This window comes from Mauremys mutica, chromosome 2 (assembly GCF_020497125.1).
Source record: "Mauremys mutica isolate MM-2020 ecotype Southern chromosome 2, ASM2049712v1, whole genome shotgun sequence".
In the NCBI taxonomy this organism is placed as follows: Eukaryota; Metazoa; Chordata; order Testudines; family Geoemydidae; genus Mauremys; species Mauremys mutica.
The window spans coordinates 112,250,139-112,271,886 of NC_059073.1; the positions used below are offsets into that span (position 1 = coordinate 112,250,139).

A 21,748-nucleotide genomic window follows, 5' to 3' on the forward strand; every position below is an offset into this window, starting at 1 on the left:
TGGGGCCGGGGGCCCCTGCAGGGCCTGGGGCAAATTGCCCCACTTGCCCCCCCCCCCGGTAGCCCTAGAGCTTGCAGCCCCCTCCCCCCTTACCTTGTCGGCAGCTCAAAGCAGCAGGACGACTCCGGAGCTCAGCTGAGCTGCCCAGCTGATGCCGGTGGCTGGCCACTCTGCAGCTGGGGGGAAGCGGGGGAAGGGCCGGGGGAGCCTCAGCCTCCCCAGCTGGGAATCCTGGGAGCAACAGGATGGTCCGGCCCGCGGACCGGAGTTCTTTGCCCAGTCCCTGGCCCTTTAACAACCGGTTCTCCACAGAGGTCTAATTTTAGCAACCGGTTCTTGAGAACCTGTGGGAACTGGCTCCAGCTCACTACTGCATATAGCCTAAATTAATACTTTTCATGATGCTAAAAATGATGCAGATAAACAAATTCAAACTATTATTATAGCAGATCACAGGCAACCCTCACCACTGTTCTGTTCAGATGAGAAATTGGGTTTTATAAAGTACTTTTCCTAGTTCTTAGAGAATAGTAAAGTTACATTACAAATAGTGGGCCAAATTGTCCTCAATTAAATATATGAGGCTTTGCAGAATCTGTCCCACTAGTTTAAATATTAATTGAATTGTGAGCAGTTGCCAAATGTGAAACTCTTGCCACATTTATCTATAAAGACATCAGAACTATTTTTTTTTTAACCAAAAGTTGAGTATTGACAAGCATCTCTTTGCCTGACCAACACCTTGCAGAATCTACCATACAGAGCCTCTATTTAACATGGCACCTTTAACAATGGCACATTTCTCCATGCGGCAGCAGTATTGTATATGGGACCGTAACGGGACTTGATATTTGGAGCATCTAAGGGCTGCAGGGGTGTGAACTGCACCATACAATAGTGTGCTGTGACTATGTTAATGCAAACTATGTATCTTACAGTTCGTGTTCACAGAATTTACATGTGGTGTTTACAGCACAGCAAGCTAATCTATTGCTCAATAAAATGTTGATTTTAACTATTTTTTTAACTGCCAGTTCAGTTACTACATTTAAGTCTTCAAAACTGAAATCAACCCAGAGTTTATTTGTACATTAGTGTGAATGTACATATGAGACAGATTTAAAATAGACAATATGTGGCAAGGTTAATTTATTATAGAAGTTTATTCTCTTCCAGAACCACAAAGAAGTTCTAGGAAACGTACACAATCTATAACTTGCTTTTAAAAAGGAAAAAAATGTTTCTTTTCTTTCAGTGGTTGTTACTAACTGAAGTAGATAATTTGGTTGTTTGCTTCAGTTTTCTTGCACCACCCTGCAGCTAATATAGAGAAAGTGAAGTTATCCTTTCCCTTCTTTCCTTGTCCTACTTTCTTGGTCTTACTAATTCATCCCCTTCTCTATCCTCCCTCCTTCCTCCACCTGGGGGTCCATAATATATTTTAAAACAACATCAAAAAATATTAATGGAACTAAATGTTTGTCAGTGATCACTCATCTCACTTTCTCTATACGCTGTATTCCTTTCCTTTTGTATATTTATTTTGACTTTTGGATTGTAAGTTCTTTGGGGCAATGACTGCCTTTTTCTTTGCTTTTGGAAAGAACCTGGCAATTTTTGAATGCTACTGAAATATAAATATTACGATAGTAATTGAATTCAAGTGTTGTGTTCGCTCATTTCTTCTTTTTCTAGACCCAGTCCAAAATGTGGTGCAGGTCTTGGAGAAGCAGTACTTGGAAGAGAAGCGGAGTGCTCTTGAGGAGCAGAGGTTGATGTATGAGCGTGAGCTTGAGCAGCTCAGGCAGCAGCTTTCTCCAGAAAGGCAGCATCAGCACGGCAGTGACAGGCTCTCATATACAGCTCAGACTGTCCAGCAAAAAGTAAACATCTGGACGGAGGAGAGGTGAGAATACTGGAATTAAAACAAAAATGAATGAGAAATACAAAGGAGAGGGCTTGGGGGATAGAAGGACAAGGTGATCTGTCTTTCTGGAAACAATCAACATTTTGGCTCATTGTAAAACTGCAGTATCAGACTTCTCTTCAACCCAGTTAAATCCCACTTTTATTTCATTTAGAGCTAGATTCTGACCTCTACTGCAGTGTGCGGCTTCCCATTGGTTTGATTTGATATCTCACATGCACCTTTGAGAGCAGAATTTTGTCCTGTGTGGTGTGGTGACTTTTATTTTTCTCCCAATGAACTTTTTATAGAGCAGTTCAGATGCTATGCAAGTGTTAAATTCATACAGTTTTAACACTCCCTGCATGTATTGCTGACAGATTACTTGAGGGAGGGAGGAAAGAGACAAATATGTAAGATCAAGCTTTGTCAGATATTACTGTGCCATCAGTGTACCCAACATTGTGAAAACACAGTCCATGCCCCACGAATCTAACAATGTGTATCAAGCACAGACAAAATTCAGAAATACAGGACATGCACAAAAAATTAAAGGTTTACTCTCATGTTGTACAAACTTTTAAAAATAAATCTATTTTTAGAACACTGTTGTGGAAGGGCCTCACACAAAATGTGCATTTTGAGGAATGATTTTGAGTAGAGGCAGGTTGTTTAATGTGCAAGGAAAACACAGGAATTCCAATCATAAGGGATGGTGTGGAAAAACACAGACAAAGCATGGGTGAAAGATTCACAAGGGACTTTTGCGAGGGAGAGTTGGAAAGAGAGCTTAAGAAGTCGGAGAAGGAGTAGTAGGAGGAAAAAGAATGAGCTGAGTTTAGGAAGTGGTAGGGATGTATATTGAAGGTGACAGAAGCTTGTTGATGTAGAAGGTGAGAGGAAGCTATTGGACTCACAGAGGGAAGTGATATGGTCAGAGCAGAGGGAGAGGAATAAGATTTTCAGCAGCTGCATTTTGTTGTAAACAAAGTAATATTCTGTTCTTGGTTCTATGATTTGTCCAACAGAAGGAGTGACTAAATGGACTACTAGTTTTTTGTCCAGCTCTGTTTTCTGTGAATGTTTATTTGCATTGTACAACAGAGACTTCATTGTTCACGCATCTTTTTTTTTTTATAAATGGTGACTTTGAGCACTCCTTTCTATCTTGGTGTATTTCCACTTCCTCCATAAAAATTCAATGTAAAACAAAAGTCTAAACAGAGTAAGCCAAAATCGTCTTGCCTCATTCAGATCCAGAATGTAGGAAACAGAAAATAGAATCAAGATCTAGTCCTGTAAAGCCATGCATTTTGTGTTAGTTTTTGTGCAAGCCTTGCTTTCAGCATTCACAAATTCTGCCAAACTGGGCTTGAAAAAAATCTGTTTGTCTATAACATAAGAACAGCCGTACCGGGTCAGACCAAAGGTCCATCTAGCCCAGTATCTGTCTACCGACAGTGGCCAATGCCAGGTGCCCCAGAGGGAGTGAACCTAACAGGCAATGATCAAGTGGTCTCTCTCCTGCCATCCATCTCCATCCTCTGATGAACAGAGGCTAGGGACACCATTCCTACCCATCCTAGCTAATAGCCATTTATGGACTTAGCCACCATGAATTTATCCAGTCCCCTTTTAAACATTGTTATAGTCCTAGCCTTCACAACCTCCTCAGGTAAGGAGTTCCACAAGTTGACTGTGCGCTGCGTCAAGAAGAACTTCCTTTTATTTGTTTTAAACCTGCTGCCTATTAATTTCATTTGGTGACCTCTAGTTCTTGTATTATGGGAATAAGTAAATAACTTTTCCTTATCCACTTTCTCAACATCACTCATGATTTTATATACCTCTATCATATCCCCCCTTAGTCTTCTCTTTTCCAAGCTGAAGAGTCCTAGCCTCTTTAATCTTTCCTCGTATGGGACCCTCTCCAAACCCCTAATCATTTTAGTTGCCCTTTTCTGAACCTTTTCTAGTGCTAGAATATCTTTTTTGAGGTGAGGAGACCACATCTGTACACAGTATTCGAGATGTGGGCGTACCATGGATTTATATAAGGGCAATAATATATTCTCAGTCTTATTTTCTATCCCTTTTTAATGATTCCTAACATCCTGTTTGCTTTTTTGACCGCCTCTGCACACTGCGTGGACATCTTCAGAGAACTATCCACGATAACTCCAAGATCTTTTTCCTGACTCGTTGTAGCTAAATTAGCCCCCATCATGTTGTATGTATAGTTGGGGTTATTTTTTCCAATGTGCATTACTTTACATTTATCCACATTAAATTTCATTTGCCATTTTGTTGCCCAATCACTTAGTTTTGTGAGATCTTTTTGAAGTTCTTCACAATCTGCTTTGGTCTTAACTATCTTGAGCAGTTTAGTATCATCTGCAAACTTTGCCACCTCACTGTTTACCCCTTTCTCCAGATCATTTATGAATAAATTGAATAGGATTGGTCCTAGGACTAACCCTTGGGGAACACCACTAGTTACCCCTCTCCATTCTGAGAATTTACCATTAATTCCTACCCTTTGTTCCCTGTCCTTTAACCAGTTCTCAATCCATGAAAGGACCTTCCCTTTTATCCCATGACAGCTTAATTTACGTAAGAGCCTTTGGTGAGGGACCTTGTCAAAGGCTTTCTGGAAATCTAAGTACACTATGTCCACCGGATCCCCCTTGTCCACATGTTTGTTGACCCCTTCAAAGAACTCTAATAGATTAGTAAGACACGATTTCCCTTTACAGAAACCATGTTGACTATTGCTCAACAGTTTGTTTTTCTCTGTGTCTGACAATTTTATTCTTAACTATTGTTTCAGCTAATTTGCCCGGTACCGACGTTAGACTTACCGGTCTGTAATTGCTGGGATCACCCCTAGAGCCCTTTTTAAATATTGGTGTTACATTAGCTAACTTCCAGTCACTGGGTACCGAAGCCAATTTAAAGGACAGGTTACAAACCTTAGTTAATAGTTCCGCAACTTCACATTTGAGTTCTTTCAGAGCTCTTGGGTGAATGCCATCTGGTCCCGGTGACTTGTTAATGTTGAGTTTACCAATTAATTCCAAAACCTCCTCTAGTGACACTTCAATCTGTGACAGTTCCTCAGATTTGTCACCTACAAAAGCCAGCTCAGGTTTGGGAATCTATGCACCAGCGATGACTAGAAAGATTTCACAGGCAAGGAGGGAAAACTATAGTATTTCACTTTTAATTAAAAATTGTTTCTAGCTCTTAGAGATGTAAAGAGAACCATCCTAATGTGAACTGAAAGCAAAATGATGCAGTCTCATCTTCCTGAGTCTGCAGACAAAGCTCTAGTACTTTTATAGCTTCTTGCAGCTTTGCCAAGTAGCAGGTTGAAATGAATAGGCCTCTGGTTGGATTTACTGTTGCTCTTCATAACTGCCTTGTGATCAGTAGTAAAGCTGTCAAAAAATCACATAATTGATACGTTACCACCGCCTGGGAAAGGCTGTGAGCAGCAGCATAGGTAAGAACTGGAGTCATGACAAGGGAAGGCCACTCACAAAGTCTGTGGGGAATTTCTAGTGTTAATTAGGCATTGAAGGCAGGGTAGTATTTTGAGGGGGAAGAGAGCATCTACTGAAGTATGGAAAACATATTTCATATTATAGGGCACGACACTATCTGTTCAGGTTGAAGGGCAAGGTGTAGCAGACCTTAGTGACTGGACTTGCATGGAATGTGGCTGTTGTGTATTATAGTGGCACCTTCCAAGTGCCACTATAGTTAAGGGTTAGCTGCTGTTTGTTTTAAAACCAATGTTTTTGAAGACTCAATATCTAGATGGATATTTGCTTTCGTTTATATCCAAATGGAACTTGGCATACACACTTTGTATAGTAAAAATACAAAAATCCCATCTGAAACTTATATTGTTCGCTTCAGTTTCTGTTGTGTGTTTTTGTGGTGCTGCCCTAAGTGTATTCCCACAACTACACAAAGAAAACAAGAATTAAAATATACAAAAAATAATGAAAACTCTCTAAACTAATACTTGGCTGAGGTAACAGCCCTACCTAGCTACGCTATGCTTGTCACCCATTCCTTCCCCAAAAGCCTGAGGAAAAGAGATTGGCTTTGTTGCATTCCCAGAAAGTTGTTAAATTCAGGCTCTACTTGGACCAAGAAAGGGAGCCAAGGACTTCTCTTGGAAAGAGTCTTGTCATCACCCTCCCTCCCTTTTTAAATTAGTAACCTGTTAGCTTGAGTACATCTACTGATCTCACATGCGGAAGCATCACACAGGGAGAAAAGGGGAGTGTATTTTGTATAGCCAGATCCCGTGCCATATAGAGCATTTATAGATCAAACGCATTCAATTCCTCATGGAAGCCAGCAGTATGACAGAGCACTCATGTAACTTGCTCTCGGAACAGAGCACTGCTTAGTTAATAAGTAGCTGCTCTAGCTTCAGCTTCCAGGTGATCCCACAATATGTCTCTTGGTAGAATGCATTATTGCCATCTAATCTCAAATTGCTGATGGCATGGATAACAGTAGTAAGAGGGATGGGGAAAGGAATTTCCCTCTTTGCCGCAGAGCAGGTGGCGAAGGGAATAGGGGCTGGAGGAGGAGAGGAAGCAGTCTTGGACACAGCTGCTGCTGAGTATCTGGCCTCTAACAAGGCCCTATTTGTATTACAGAGCTGAGCGAGATAGGAAATAGGCACTAAACTGAGTACTTTAGAATACTAAAGACTCCACAAAGCAGGCCTCCTCACTAATCCTACCAATGGTCTTATCCCTTTCTGTTCAACATGTATATAATTTTGTGTTACCTTGCATGAGAGAGCCTTCAGGGCAGAAGAACAATTGCCCAGAACTACTGTCTGGAACCCCTCTCAAAGTGTAGCCACTCAAGAGCAGATCCTGCTAGGGTCTACAGGCATGACAACAATACGGCATGGTCTGTGGTATTTAAGGCATGTGACAGATCTAAAAGAGTATAAACAAAATATCCATTCCAGCCAAACTCTGCCCATATCTACATGTCCCACAGAACAAGCTTGCCACTCCTCCCAAACTTGTCTCTAATCCTATATAATTGATTTCCGTAGGATAGTGTGTGTGTGTGTGTGTGTGTGTGAGAGTGAGAGTCCTGGGGACTAAGGAATCTGAGGTTTAATTATGGGTTTTATTCAAGAAATTATGGGATACAATATACTCCCTTGTAAGTGCTGCTGCGCATCTGGGATCCTATGTGCAGACCCCTAAAACAAGGCAGAAATGATTGGGCTTCTCTCTCTATTACCTAAAGAATAAACATGTAAAACTAAAAAAATTAATGTTGCGGATCCTGCATGAGGCAAGTCTAGACTTGCATCATAGGGAGGAGCACCATATGCTGGTTGTTGCTTCCAGTTTTAATATTAGATTAGGTTTGTTCAAACAGGTTTGGGAACCCCTTTTGGAATTCATACAAAGGGTGTTAACCTGCACACAATGCTCCAGTTGTTAATTTGTGCACGTATTTTTTTTAATTATAGGGTGCATTTGATCTGTGGAACATGCAACGTTTTATACTAGGGATGGCTAATACAGTGGACCATGGAATCCTACAGCACAGCAGGGCCCCCCAGCTAGCTTTACCTTTTTAATAAGAAGGTGTGGACACAGGTTGTAGGTTCCAACATGCAGTTTGTATAAAGATGAAGCATCACATGCTGGGGCTGGTAGTCTCAGGGGGCCACACCTCCAGATTAAAGGGAAAGACAGATGCAGTGTATTTATTGCATCAAAATAAGGAGCAGCCTTCAGGCTCCTAGCAAATTCCCAGTATAGCTGTTCTTCTGTAAATGTGATTTTTAGTTGGGAAAAGTTTGGGTTTAATTGCTCTGGGCTTTCCTTCATAGCTGTATGTTTATTTCATATGCTAAGATTTTTCTCAATAAAATGATGTATAAGACACGTTTAGTGTTAGTACAGCATTTCTTCTCAGGACTTGACTAGCCATTCTGTTTGTGACCTTCCAATAATAAAAATAGGTTTCCTTCTATTTTTCATGTTACCTGCTGCACTAAAGGGATGAATTGTTCCGGCAGAGCCTGGCTAAACTTCGAGAGCAAATAGTAAAGGCCAACACACTGGTGAGAGAAGCAAACTTCTTAGCAGAAGAAATGAACAAGCTAACTGATTATCAAGTGACACTTCAGATCCCTGCTGCAAACCTCAGTGCCAACAGAAAGGTAAAAAGAGCTCATCTCTGAAAGAGGGAATTATTTTATTGTCCTGACCATGCAGGAAGAAAGATGAGATGCAGTGTTTTGTTGTTTAATTAGGCCGCAATTTTACTCACCTAACATCTGAGAATACCTGGCAATCAGTTTTACAGTGCAGGTCATCATTTTTTGTTAATAATTTCCATTTATCTGGGAGTACTGCTGTCAGCCCTCACCTTTCCCAACCCACTCCCAGCCAGCCCGTTGTTGGGACCCTAATGCCCTCCTCTTGTATGAGAGTTAAGGAGGACTGGAAAAGGGGGAGGGGGTTGGCTCCCCACTGTATCAACCCCCCCACCCCCTTTTCATGCTTCTTTAAGGGATTCCTCCCCCTAAATCTACTTCAGCTCCCGGTTTATCAGTGAACTGTATCCTCTGTGTAACAAGTACCTGCTAGCTACTGAGTTTCAATATCTTGACTGGTGCTGTCGATTAATCGCAGTTAACTCACACGATTAACTCAAAAAATTTAGTCGCAATTAATCTCAGTTTTAATTGCATTGTTAAACAATAGAATACCAATTGAAATGTATTAAATATTTTGGATGTTTTTTAACATTTTCAAATATATCTTGTATTCTGTGTTGTAATTGAAATCAAAGTGTATATTTTAATTAAAAATATTTGCACTGTAAAAATGATAAACAAAAGTAATAGTATTTTTCAATTCACTTCATACAAGTACTGTAGTGCAATATTTTTATCGTGAAAGTGCAACTTACAAATGTAGATTTTTTTTTGTTACATAACTGCACTCAAAAACAAAACAATGTAAAACTTCAGAGCCTACAAGTCCACTCAGTCCTACTTCTTGTTCAGCCAATTGCTAAGACAAACATGTTTGTTTACATTTACAAGAGGTAATGCTGCCCACTTCTTATTTACAATGTCATCAGAAAGTGAGAACAGGCATTTGCATGGCACTTTTGTAGCTGGCATTGCAAGGTATTTATGTGCCAGATACGCTAAACATTCGTATGCCCCTTCGTGCTTCGACCAGCATTCCAGAGGACATGCTTCCATGCTGATTGCGCTTGTTAAAAAAATAATGCATTAAATAAATTTGAGATACAATTCTCCCCCAAGGAGTTCAATGTCCCCTGCTCTGTTTTACCCGCATTCTGCCATATATTTCGTGTTATAGCAGTCTCAGATGACAATCCAGCACATGTTGTTCATTTTAACAACACTTTCACTGCAGAGTTCACAAAACGCAAAGAAGGTACCAATGTGAGATTTTAAAGATAGCTACAGCACTTGACCCAAGGTTTAAGAATCTGAAGTGCCTTCCAAAATCTGAGAAGGATGAGGTGTGGAGCATGCTTTCAGAAGTCTTAAAAGAGCAACATTCTGATGTGGAAACTACAGAACCCAAACCACCAAAAAAAGAAAATCAATCTTCTGCTGGTGGCATCTGACTCAGATAATGAAAATGAGTATGTATTAGTCCACACTGCTTTGGCTTGTTATTGAGCAGAACCTGTCGTGAGCATGGACGCATGTCCCGTGGAATGGTGGTTGAAGTGTGAAAGGACATGTGACTCTTTAGCACATCTGGCACGTAAATATCTTGCAACGCCAGCTACAATAGTGCCATGAGAAGACCTGTTCTCACTTTCAGGTGACATTGAAAATAAGAAGCAAGCAGCATTATCTCCTGCAAATGTAAACAAACTTGTTTGTCTAAGCAATTGGCTGAACAAGAAGTAGGACTGAGTGGACTTTCAGGCTCTAAAATTTTACATTTTCTTATTTTTGAATGCAGGTGTTTTTGTACATAATTCTATTTGTAAGTTCAATTTTCCTGATAGAGATTGCACTACAGTACTTGTATTAGGTGAATTGAAAAAAAACTATTTCTTTTGGTTTTTTTACAGTGCAAATACTTGTAATCAAAAATAAGTATAAAGTGAGCACTGTACACTTTGTATGCTGTGTTGTAACTGAAATTAATATATATGAAAATGTAGAAAACATCCAAAAATATTTTTTAAAATGGTATTCTATTATTGTTTAACAGTGCGATTCATCATGATTAATTTTTTTAATCGCTTGACAACCCTAATCTTGACCTAATATCCTTTCCTACCTCACTGGGTCCCTTACTTGCTGTGGGGAAGGCAAAAAAAAGCCACCCCACCTCAGCCAATCTGGGGGTGAGGGAAAAACTCTGTCCCAGCCACAGAAGAAAACACTAGTGCAAGCCCACAGGAGATCATAAAACCTGATCTTACTACAACCCCATGGGAGAGAACATGGGTACCGCTGATATTGTGATTGGGAGAGAGAGAGAGAGAGAGAGAGTTCTTTCTGGAATGCATGAGTACAGGTACCCTCCCCTTCTTCCAGTGCACGTGATGAGTCAGTGCCACTATCTGCTCTGGCCACTTCCTGGTCCCCCCAGGTTGGCTCTGGTAGGTCCATTGCCCTAGCCCCTCCCTCGTAACCCAGATGCAGTTAGGACCCATAAAGGAGTACAGTCCTCTTTTCTTTTCTTTTCTTGACTCTTCAGAGTCAACACATTCAATTGTGGTGAGCACACTTTCATTTTAAGAGGAGGACATTATCATGTTTAGGTCCAAAACTTAGTCATTAAAGGTGGAGTATGGACATTTACTGCTTAATATGTGGAGAGTAAATAGTTTTAAAAATAAGAGAGCAACTTTAATTATAGCTCCTATAACTTTCTTTTACAAGTATTCTTCCATCCATGCATGCACATCTTGGGAGCTGATGACACTTGCTCTGTTTTCTTGCTGTGCAACCTAAGAAGAGTTCCTTGCTTTTTAAATTCAAATTGAGACGATTAAAAAAAAAAAAAACCACCACCTTTTTTTGGCCTATGTGATATTGTCGTTACAAAACTTAAAATAACCTATTTAGTCTTGACATTTGAGATGTATAGTAAAATCTACTGCTGTCAGTTAGGATATTACTATCCATTATCACGTGAATTTGTGAGAGATTGTTCTTATTTAACACGTCTACATAAAAAATAAGTTATTTGAGAAAGACAAAGGGAAATAGCCACTGGATCTTCACAGCACTACATGCTGAGTTAGAGGGCAGAGATGGGGTGGCTGGAATATAAAAGGGAGCCATGTACTCTGTATTTTAGTGCTCTTTGAGAATGTAATTTGAGTGAGGAGTTTAAATATTTTGAAATATGAATTTCTGTGCAGTCAATAATTATTCTTCTCTGACTCAGAGGGGGGCAATAGTAAGTGAGCCGGCTATTCAAGTACGAAGAAAAGAAAAAGGTACTCAGGTGTGGACTATTGAGAAACTGGAGAACAAATTGATTGACATGAGAGACCTGTACCAAGAATGGAAGGAGAAAGTTCCTGAGGTATTTAAAATACTTTTAAAAAATGTCAATGTATGTCTTTTAGTATATCTATCTATCTATATCTTTACAGGTTCAGTACAAAGAATGTAAATACGGTATGTGCACATAAACCGGCATGTACAAATACTGTACTTTGGTGAAGAAGAATTTTCTGCATGAGTTGTTGATGGAATTGTGAACAATACTGACCTGCACAATGTACATTACAATGCAGAATAAAGAATAGGCTCCTCATTCTGCCCTCATGTATGCACTTTACACTTTTATTGACATAATTCCAATTAACATGACACCAGTGGAATTGGCACAAGTATTTGAGATCAGAATTTGGTCCTAGAACTTAAAATTTGCTACACTTTCCCTTGTGTATTTTTTGTATATGTTAACTTCAAAGCCCTAAGTAGAGTTAGTATTTGCTGAGAATTAAAATATCAAGTTGGCCATAAGTGTAAAAATATTCATAATGCTTATGAGTAAATATGCCTATATATAATCATATTAGTCCTTGGCTCATTATACCTTGCAAGAGAATGAAATAGGATTTGCTTGTTCAAGAGTGTGCCCTTCAAATTGCCAGGTAGGAATGCATCAGCAGCATGCTATCACATGGATGATATGGGAAGCACAAATTATTCTGACTCCTGCAGCCTACATGGAGCATTATTCTCACAACAGTTTGAGCAATCACTTGGCTTCTGTGTGAATTATTGCTGCTTTGGACGGGATGATAAGAAACTCTCCCAAACCATGTTTGTGTTGTGAGTCTGATCCTGCACACATTGAAGTCAATGGACCGTTGATTTCAGTGAGCACAGGAGCGCTAAAAAGTACATCTCTTGGTTGTACTAGTCTATTTTCTTGGGCATTAATTATCTTTCCTGGAAGTACACCTCTACCCCGATATAATGCTGTCCTCGGGAGCCAAAAAATCTTACTGCGTTATTGGTGAAACCACATTATATCAAACTTGCTTTGATCCGCCAGAGTGCGCAGCCACCCTCTCCCCTCCCCCCCCCCCACGAGCACTGCTTTATCATATTATATCCGAATTCGTGTTATAACGGGGCACGTTATATCGGGGTAGAGGTGTATGTAGTGCCTTATATGCTATAACAGTACTACTGTGGTTCAAATGTTTGTGTTTGGAAAGGGAGAGGAAGAGGCAGGCACAAAGAGGAGGAGCAGGGTGCTCATGCGTCCACAGAGCAGTATACATCTCTACGGGGATTCCTAGCAAGATACTTCGTGGCGGAGCCAGATGATCTGCTATCATGCCTGGGGTGTTTGTATTTAAAAAGCTGTAGAGATTAATTCAGCCATGTAGCAGTAAGGAAGCAGCTCCAGGCCTGTGGGGGAGATTCCTCCTTGATTGCTCCCCTAACACCTCTTGCACTTGTAGTGTTCCCCAGTATCCAGCCCATATATCTAGCTGGGTATTGGGGAAATAATTTGGTTCTTTCTTTTTAAAGACCAGTTTCAGATGAGATATAAGGAGGTGCAACTCCTTGAAGTCTCTGGAATTGCACTGACTTAGAACAGGGTCTGAATTTGGCTGAAGGTCTTTCAAAATGTAGGTCATATTTTATTATTTGTATGAGTGAAACTAAAGGCATTACAAGATCCCCATCCAAACAGCTTATTTGAATTTTGTGATGAGCTTCACATCTAAATTTAGGTGTGATGTGATGACTGAGAGAGAAACATCAGTGGGGTGGGGTGACTAAGAGTAAAGGTCACAGAATAAAGAATATATGTTTATTCAATTGTGGTTTGTGCACATTTTGATGGTTCCACTAAGTTTACAACTTTTAAAAAGTAATTAATGTACCTTCTTAAAAAAACCAAAACAGATAAGGAAGCTCATTGGTAAAAAAGGTGACCCTTTCTATGAAGCACAAGAAAACCATATCTTAATTGGAGTAGCAAATGTCTTTTTGGAGTGCCTTTTCTATGATGTTAAACTTCAATATGCAGTGCCGATCATCAGCCAGCAGGGGGAGGTAAGGCTAAATAGAATCTTAATGTATTGGTAATGTATAATGTATTGCAAGTGGAAAGAGGGAATGCAATTAGTTATAGGTTTGTAACCTGTTTTATGGATAAATATCTCTAACTAAAATTTTGACTAACCTAAGTGCTGATTTTTTTATTTTTATAATGAGTCTTTTTTGTACCTTTAAATATCCAATCAGCAAAAAACTGTTCATTTTATGGCTAAGAAAATTCGTTTGACTAAAAACATAAAATGCATTTTGTGATGGTAATTTGGCAGACAAGTAATACAAGGTCAGAGATTAAGGCACCTCAGCTTTATGCACAAATTTCTTTAACCCCAATTAAAGTTCAGCCACAAATCCACTGCAGTAATGACTCCAAGTACTTTTACTGTTTTGAATTGAATTGAATTGTGTGAATTGAAAAGTGAAAAGTTGAATAGTGAGATAAATGTATCATGCATTCATTTTCTCCATAGTCTCTCCCTTTTATTTTTCCCTGTGGTATTATTCCCCTTCTATTCAGTGTTTAAGGTACAGTGACATTTCAATTCCACTGCTTGTTGCCTGCTCCCCTTCTCTCCCCTTGGAAGTTGGATATTATACAACGTTCTAATGTTCTTAAAGCATAAGTACTTAGTATTTGTGCTTCAGGTTGCAGGACGGCTGCATGTTGAAGTGATGCGAGTCACTGGTGTTGTTCCAGAACGTATAGCAGAAGGGGATGACTCTTCTGAGAACTCCAGTGAGAGCGGAAGTCTGGAAATCATGGACAGCAACGGAGAAATTATTCACAGAGCCAAAAAGCTCACCTGCAGGGTAAGTAGGAGACAATCTGTTAGTTGAGACATTTTTTTAAAAAACAAATGTATTGTTACAATCCAATATAAATATTAAATTTTGCAGGACTTGGTTGTTTAGGATGTTGTTAATAGGAAAGAGACTCATCTCTCTCACTCTGGTTCAGATGTAGTCCAGATCAGTATTGATCAAAAATGATTACCATTGAATGACTATGAATTGAGTGGTTTCAGTTCAGTTTCTAGTGGATACAGGTCCACACCACAAATACTGACATCCCAAGAGACACCCTTCTTGGCAGTCACAGAAGAGGTGATCCTTGCATTTTCAGGGTTGATTTGTCAAGTAGAGAAGTTTTTGTGGCTGTTCATGCTGTATGGTTAGAAATTATTTCAATCTCAGTTGCCATCAGTACAATCCCATTAATAAATAATTGTGTGTGTATATATAGCTTTAAAGTGTAAACTTACATATTCAGTTTTGGGAGCCTAGCATTTTACACGATTAAAAATGTGGATATAGGTCTGCAAGTTAAATACTTAAACACTGTGAACACAAATGCATCTGAGTTTTTGCATATGCAAAACTGCAGGCTTCCAGAATAGATGCATGTTTAGAGAGTGGTTTGAGGTCTTTTTTGAAAATTTGGTCCTGAATATTAATTGTCACTTACATGCTTTAGTTTTTAAACAATCTATAAGAGGAAATAATCACAGTACTTTGAGTGTCTATTTATCTCACCCAGGTAAAAATAAAAGAAGCAACTGGACTACCACTGAATCTGTCTAACTTTGTCTTCTGTCAATACGCATTCTGGGATCAGTGTGAGTCAACTGTAGCAGCACCAGTAGTTGATCCTGATGTGCCATCACCTCAGAGCAAGGAAGCTCAGTTTACAGTGACCTTCTCTCACTGTAAGGTAATTATTTTATTTTAAAACAGCATATCAGGAGGGAAATATGTTTGAGATGAACTATTCAGAGCATGACCCTAAATGGCATATAAACTTTTGGGGAAAAAATGCAACTAAATATCCTGTATCATAATTGCTAGGAAACTGCATTTTTGGGAAGAAACTCAAATGTATAATATGTTGTAGTCATAGCTTGTTATAACTTAGTTGTATGTTCAAAACAGTTGTCTTTAAACTTGTAAGGAAACACCAACACTTATTATGAGATTTTGCTATATATGAATTGAAGGGTTTAATGATATCAGTAACTTAGAGAGCATAAACATAAGGCTATTTAGAGCAGGGATGGGCAAACTTTTTGGGCCAAGGGCCACATCTGGATGGGGAAATTGTATGTGGGGCAGGGGGTTGGGGTGCGGGAGGGAGTGCTGGGTGTGGAGGGGGTGTGGTGTGCAGGAAGGGGCTCAGGGCAAGGGAGTGGGGCAGAGGAGGGGTACAGGGTGTATGAGGGGCTCAGGGCAGGGGATTGGGGATGCAGGAGGGGTGCAGGCTCCTGCCCGGTGCTGCTTACCTAAAGCGGCTCCAGGGTGGCAGCAGCGCGCACTGGGGCCAGGGCAGGCTCCCTGCATGCCTGCCCTGGCCCCACGCCGCACCGCTCCAGGAAGCGCTGCAGCCCCTGGGGAAGGGGGGTGGGGTCAGAGGGCTCTGTATGCCCTGCCCTTGCTGTGCCTCCAGGTACCTCCCCAGAAGCTCCCATTGGCTGCAGTTCCCCGTTCCTGGCCAATGGGAGCTGCGGAGGGCGGTGCCTGGAGGCAAGGGCAACGCACGGAGCCCTCTGCCCGCCCGCCCGGGAACCGCAGGGAAGTGGTGCTGGCCGCTTCTGCGAGTGGTGCAGGGCCCGCGGCGCCACGGGGGGCAATCCCGTGGGCCAGATCCAAAGCCCTGAGGGCCTGGATCCGGCCGCGGGCCATAGTTTGCCCACCCCTGATTTAGAGTGTGGTTGAAATATTCATAACGTTAAAATGTTGGAAACACACATATATGGATTCTTGAGATTTGTCTCAAGTCTTCTCTGTCTCAAGGCCCTGCCTGTGAATCTAAAGCTTCTCATCCAAATTGTTACCTCTACCATGCAAGCAGAGACCACATTTGCTCTGCCCCCCGTTGCAAACAAAATGAGGAGATTTGATTTGTTAATTGAATACAGTTCCCCTTCTCTGTTTCCAGGACTATGTGGTGAATGTCTCAGAGGAATTTCTGGAGTTCATTTCAGAAGGAGCTCTTGCTATTGAGGTGTGGGGTCACAGATGTACTGGCAATGGCAGCTCCATTTGGGAGGTTGATTCTCTTCATGCTAAAACTAGGACACTGAGAGACAGGTATGAATAAGCTACAAGGAATGATTCCATCAGCTTTCTAAAGAGATTAGGGTAAGATACTTGCAGTGTTAGAGAAACTTCGTACTCTTACTGATCTGAATTACAAATGTTGCTTGTTTGGGGTGTCTCTCTCTAGGTGGAGTGAAGTAACTCGCAGAATAGAAATGTGGATTTCCATACAAGAACTAAATGAGATGGGGGAATATACAGCAGTTGAACTCCATCAGGCAAAGGATGTAAACACTGGTGGGATATTCCAACTTAGGCAGGTACTGAGTCCTTTTCCTGCCCTGTTAACCTGCTTTAAGAGTATTCTTAAAATGCTGTTCTTAATTTCTCTCTCATTCTTCTGGTTACTTGTTCAGGGTCATTCTCGAAGAGTTCAAGTGACAGTGAAGCCTGTACAGCATTCGGGAACACTTCCCCTCATGGTGGAAGCCATTCTTTCTGTCTCTATAGGCTGTGTGACTGCCAGATCAACCAAACTACAGAGGGGGTTGGACAGCTACCAGGTAGGGCAACTGGTTAATGCACCGAGTTAATTATTATTTGCTTTGCAGTTTTAGAACCTCCTTAAAATAGTTCAAGTTATAAAATCAAAATGGAGGCCCGAGTATTTTAATATAATCACATCCATACATAATATTCTGTTACTTTTGCTCACTTTAACAGATGCCAGATATATATGTGTGTGATATCTGCTTATAGGCCCAAGTTTGTTCCTGTTGAAGCCAGTGCAGAACACCTACTAATGTCATCGAGAGCAGATTTGGGCACAGAAATATACATTACCTATGTGTGTATATACAAACATTTAATGTACCTATCAGTTCACTATAGAACCACCTAACTTTCCCTTGCCTGTTTACATTTGCATATGTAATAGAAGTGCTCAGTCATAATGTTAGATCTAAGGGCTTGTCAATATTTTGTACAATCCATTATTTTCAGGGGCTCCTACCTCTACCATAATAATGTTGATCTGATTCCTTAATTCCTGCCTACTGTCTGGTGTTACCTGTTCTCTTTAGAAATTTGACAGCTCATTGTCTGTTTAAAAACTTGTGCAGTATGTATAAGAAGCCAAAAATATTTGAAAAAAAAAATTAAATATACACTAACAACAATACTCATATCACAGGTGAGATACTAAGATCAAGTAAGAAAATTGAGACCAGTACTTTTATTTATTAACCACTATCATATAACCAAACAAAAACGTGATGAAATCAACTAATTGTATGACTCTGGTGATTAAACTGTATAAATGCTTTGCCTTTGTACCAGTTTGTGTGTGATGGAAATGTTTGGGGTTTTATTGGTATGTGTTTTTTTCGATGTGCTGTTTTGTCAAGAAAAATGCATGTTCTTTGTGTTTTACAAAATTTATTTTCTCCTACCAGAGAGATGATGTTGATGATGGTGATATGGATAGTTATCAGGTATTGCTGCTGTTGCTGTATATCCTGTGGCATGGGGCACAGCTAATGCTAATAGCCAGCAACTTTAAAGTGGATAAGAGTATTGGAGCAAGCAAAAGCAGCTTTAAAAATACATTCTCTGCATTAAAAAGACTGCCTGGGCTATAAAAACATTGCCATTTCAGTATATATTATATTATAATTTACTTTATAATCTTACACTTCACTTCTTTCTATAGTATTTCCAACAATCAGATCTTCTAACTTCCTGTTACTTTAAAAAAATAAATAAAGCTTAGCAACTTTAATATTAGAATGCAAATACAGTTTCTTACAATAAAAACATGCAACCTTCATTAACATTTACTATCCAGAATTTACATAATAGGTTGTTCTTTAAAAAGCAAACTCCTTGTCTTTAGAAAATGTATTACTGTTTGAAAATGCTAATAGAGAGGCAGAGTGGAAGTGCTGTGAAATTAAATATTTTAATGAGAAATTTTGTTTTTTAGGCTATCGAAGTTTAGTTTTAGCTTATCTAAAAAAATAAAAATGTTAGTCTGCATTTTGTATTCTGAGTAGCTTTAGAGATGTTAAAATTTGGAAAGCTAAAAATATGCATCACCAAACGTAGCATTTAAAAAGAATAAGACTAAAGGCTAAAAATGGAAATAATATTCCTGATATCTTCCTAGTTGTAAGACTTATATTTGATTTTGGTGCTTGGAAGAAGCAAAACCTTATTCAGGCATAGGTGTTGACATCCCTTAATATAGCATAGTATGTTCTTTAATAGTCTTCAAAATGTCAGTTTAGGTACTAACTTCCTGCGGGCTGTTTGTGCGCTTCCTGACACCTTGAATCACAGAGAAGAATAGTCCAAGTACACCTCTACCCCAATATAACTCTTCGGGAGCCAAAAAATCTTATCGTGTTATAGGTGAAACTGCATATCGAACTTGCTTTGATCCACCAGAGTGCGCAGCCCCGCCATCCCAGAGCACTGCTTTACTGCGTTATATCTGAATTTGTGTTATATTGGGTCGTGTTATATCGAGGTAGAGGTGTATTCCTGTGACGTCATAAAGCATGATTGCATGATAGATTCTCTTTGCATGGGGAATTTTTTTATTGCACTGATGGCAGCTAGTAACAGAATTTTATGCAGGTTTAAGGGTATACTGACCTGTCTGCAGTCTTCAGGAAAACACCTGGCCAATGTATAATACCTATTTTCCCCATTCCACTGCATTAAACAGTTTGGATGCCACTTCCCTGGTCTTAATACTTACCTGTAAATCACAAATTCTGTATATGAACATCTTAGAAATGTTGACAGCATAAAAATTATACAGCATCTAGTATAGTTTCAACTTTTCATGCTTTTCCTTTTGTAATTTGTAGCTTGAAAGATACTGACCTTTAATTCCTGGATGGTGTACTGCTTAATCAGTGTGCATGATATAAATGAAAGCTTCCTGCATATTAATCATGCAAAAATTTCCAATAGCATTTCTGATCACAAATTATCACATACAGTTGTATGTCCTTTGTAAAGATCAATATGATATGTTCAGGAAAATATTTTCTTTCCCCACGTTAGGAAGAAGATTTAAACTGTGTGCGAGAAAGGTGGTCTGATGCACTCATAAAACGCAGGGAGTACTTAGATGAACAGATTAAAAAAATCAGCAATAAGCAAGGTTTGTATCACTTGAAGCTTAAATTCTCTTTGTACTTTGTCCCTCTTTCCAAACATAATTTCACTTGATGTGAAACTTAGAATTGTGCTTAGCACGTTGTTTAGAATAAAAAAGTTTAAAAAAAAAAGTTATATTAACTTATAGAGGAACTTTTTCTAGTAAAGTTGAAATTTATACAGTAGTTCAGATTTCAGTGTCACAAGTCTGCATAGTGTGATTTATAATCTAGTGATAAGCTGTAATTTAGTTATAGGGAAATGTGAACTACAAATGCAGTTTAAAATCATACATCTAATATATTGTCTCTTTCACTGTAGAGAAAACGGAGGATGAAATAGAACGGGAAGCACGGCTACTAGAACAGTGGATGGGACTAACAGAAGAGAGGAATGCAGTGCTTGTCCCAGCCCCAGGCAGTGGCATCCCAGGTGCTCCTGCAGATTGGTATGTGTGAATAGAGCTCAAGAATACAAAACCCCAACATCTTTTTTTTGTATGTGTGCATAGAAAATTAAGTGGTGAAATTTGAGGGTCTGATTCACCACTGTTGTATTCCAGTGTTACACTAGCATTAATTGGTGTGAAGCTGGAAGAACAGTGGTGAATCAGGCCCAGAGTCTGTAATATCCTAATATGAATATAAACTATTCCTCAATAAATTTCCTGTTTGATGCTTTGCATTGGATACAAAAGGAACTGCATCTGAACTTCCTCCTCCAAGAGCAAAGAACTGTTTGGCAAAATGTAATTGAGCTAACTTGTAGAATGCACAGTATATTCAGAATCTGAAGGAAAAGTTGCCTAGCTAACTTGTTATACAGAAACTCTGAGGTAACAATCCTGTTGCTACAATTTGAGCAGTAACGTTAAATTTAAGCACTTGTTTTCAGGTGGTTATAATTCTGAATACTACCCGTAGGTTGAAATCTTTCATATGTTCATTTCGTTGCCTCAAAGACAAATTATAGAAAACTTAATAAAATTCTACTTTGCCTTTTTTAAATGTTTGGACCAATTTAAAAAGGTTTTGTTCCACACTCAAACACACACACAAGTTTCAGAGGCTTTTATTTGTACTCAGATAATTAAAACTGGCTTTAAGGAGAAAAAATCCAAACCAAAATCAAACCTGGCTTATATGTAGTCCACACTTCTTAAGTTGGGAAAAACTTGGCTAAGAATAATTGTTCTATTTGACTGAAAGTAGTGTACAATGCCAGATAGGCAGCCCTTTGTTAGCAGAAGGCTGGATTAGATGATCTAGTAGATTTTTTTTCCTATCTCTGATTTCTAGGTTCCTGTGACTTTTCCTTCTCAAATTAGATATTGTGTACCATTTAGCCAAAAATGTACACATTGATATAAATGCTATGGCATTTAATTTCACTGATTAGTTACACACACACTTACTTGAAAGTCTGTTCACCTATGTGTATGAGACAATTGAAATAAACAAATAGTGTTTTATTTTAATGTACTATGATTTGACCTCTCTTAAAAAAAAAGAAAAAAGGATGAGTTAATTCTATGTGGGGAAAAAACTATTCAACAACATGGCTGAAAATGTGTATGCACAGAACAAGTCATTTAAAGATGAAGTTCCCATAACTGTTGAAATGTGCCACATCACCATGGTGAATGTTTTTATTTAAGCTATACATGTAGTCATATATATAGGAATACAATGTCTATAATAGGTGGGTGAATTACTAGATCTATGGGTACTATAACTTTGAGTATCCTAATTTTTTTCAATGCAGTTAAATTCTCCACCAAAATGTCTGAAGGTTTTAATCATTGGATGCATTGTATATAAATACTGCATGGATAGCTGCCTGTGCGGGTTAGCTTATATATTTATTTTACCATATTGACAGCAGTTTGTTCTTACTTTCAGGACCCCACCTTCAGGAATGGAAACACACATACCTGTCCTTTTCCTTGATTTGAATGGTAAGTTGTACCTGCAGGTTAGGAAATTTCTTTAATGCTGTTTTTACTGAAATAATTGAATTCAGCTCAATAA

General features: G+C 39.3%; 1 protein-coding gene and 1 long non-coding RNA gene across 2 annotated transcripts in view; one reads left to right on the forward strand and one right to left on the reverse strand.

Annotated features, from left to right (window-relative positions):
- KIF13A (kinesin family member 13A) overlaps nt 1–21,748 on the forward strand; it is a 210,870-nt gene that overhangs the window by 157,836 nt on the left and 31,286 nt on the right. The window contains exons 18-30 of the mRNA XM_045004519.1: nt 1,696–1,906; nt 7,967–8,129; nt 11,371–11,511; nt 13,362–13,511; nt 14,160–14,324; nt 15,052–15,225; nt 16,447–16,598; nt 16,735–16,867; nt 16,964–17,110; nt 18,002–18,040; nt 19,623–19,722; nt 20,040–20,166; nt 21,620–21,675. Coding sequence (XP_044860454.1) covers nt 1,696–1,906; nt 7,967–8,129; nt 11,371–11,511; nt 13,362–13,511; nt 14,160–14,324; nt 15,052–15,225; nt 16,447–16,598; nt 16,735–16,867; nt 16,964–17,110; nt 18,002–18,040; nt 19,623–19,722; nt 20,040–20,166; nt 21,620–21,675 — 1,758 coding nt within the window. The remainder of the gene's footprint in view (nt 1–1,695; nt 1,907–7,966; nt 8,130–11,370; nt 11,512–13,361; nt 13,512–14,159; nt 14,325–15,051; nt 15,226–16,446; nt 16,599–16,734; nt 16,868–16,963; nt 17,111–18,001; nt 18,041–19,622; nt 19,723–20,039; nt 20,167–21,619; nt 21,676–21,748) is intronic.
- On the reverse strand, nt 1,358–15,819 carry LOC123363505. Its single transcript, XR_006576785.1, has 3 exons — nt 15,791–15,819; nt 14,142–14,317; nt 1,358–1,915 (listed from the first exon to the last, which is right to left on the reverse strand). It is a non-coding gene; the product is annotated as an uncharacterized LOC123363505 (long non-coding RNA).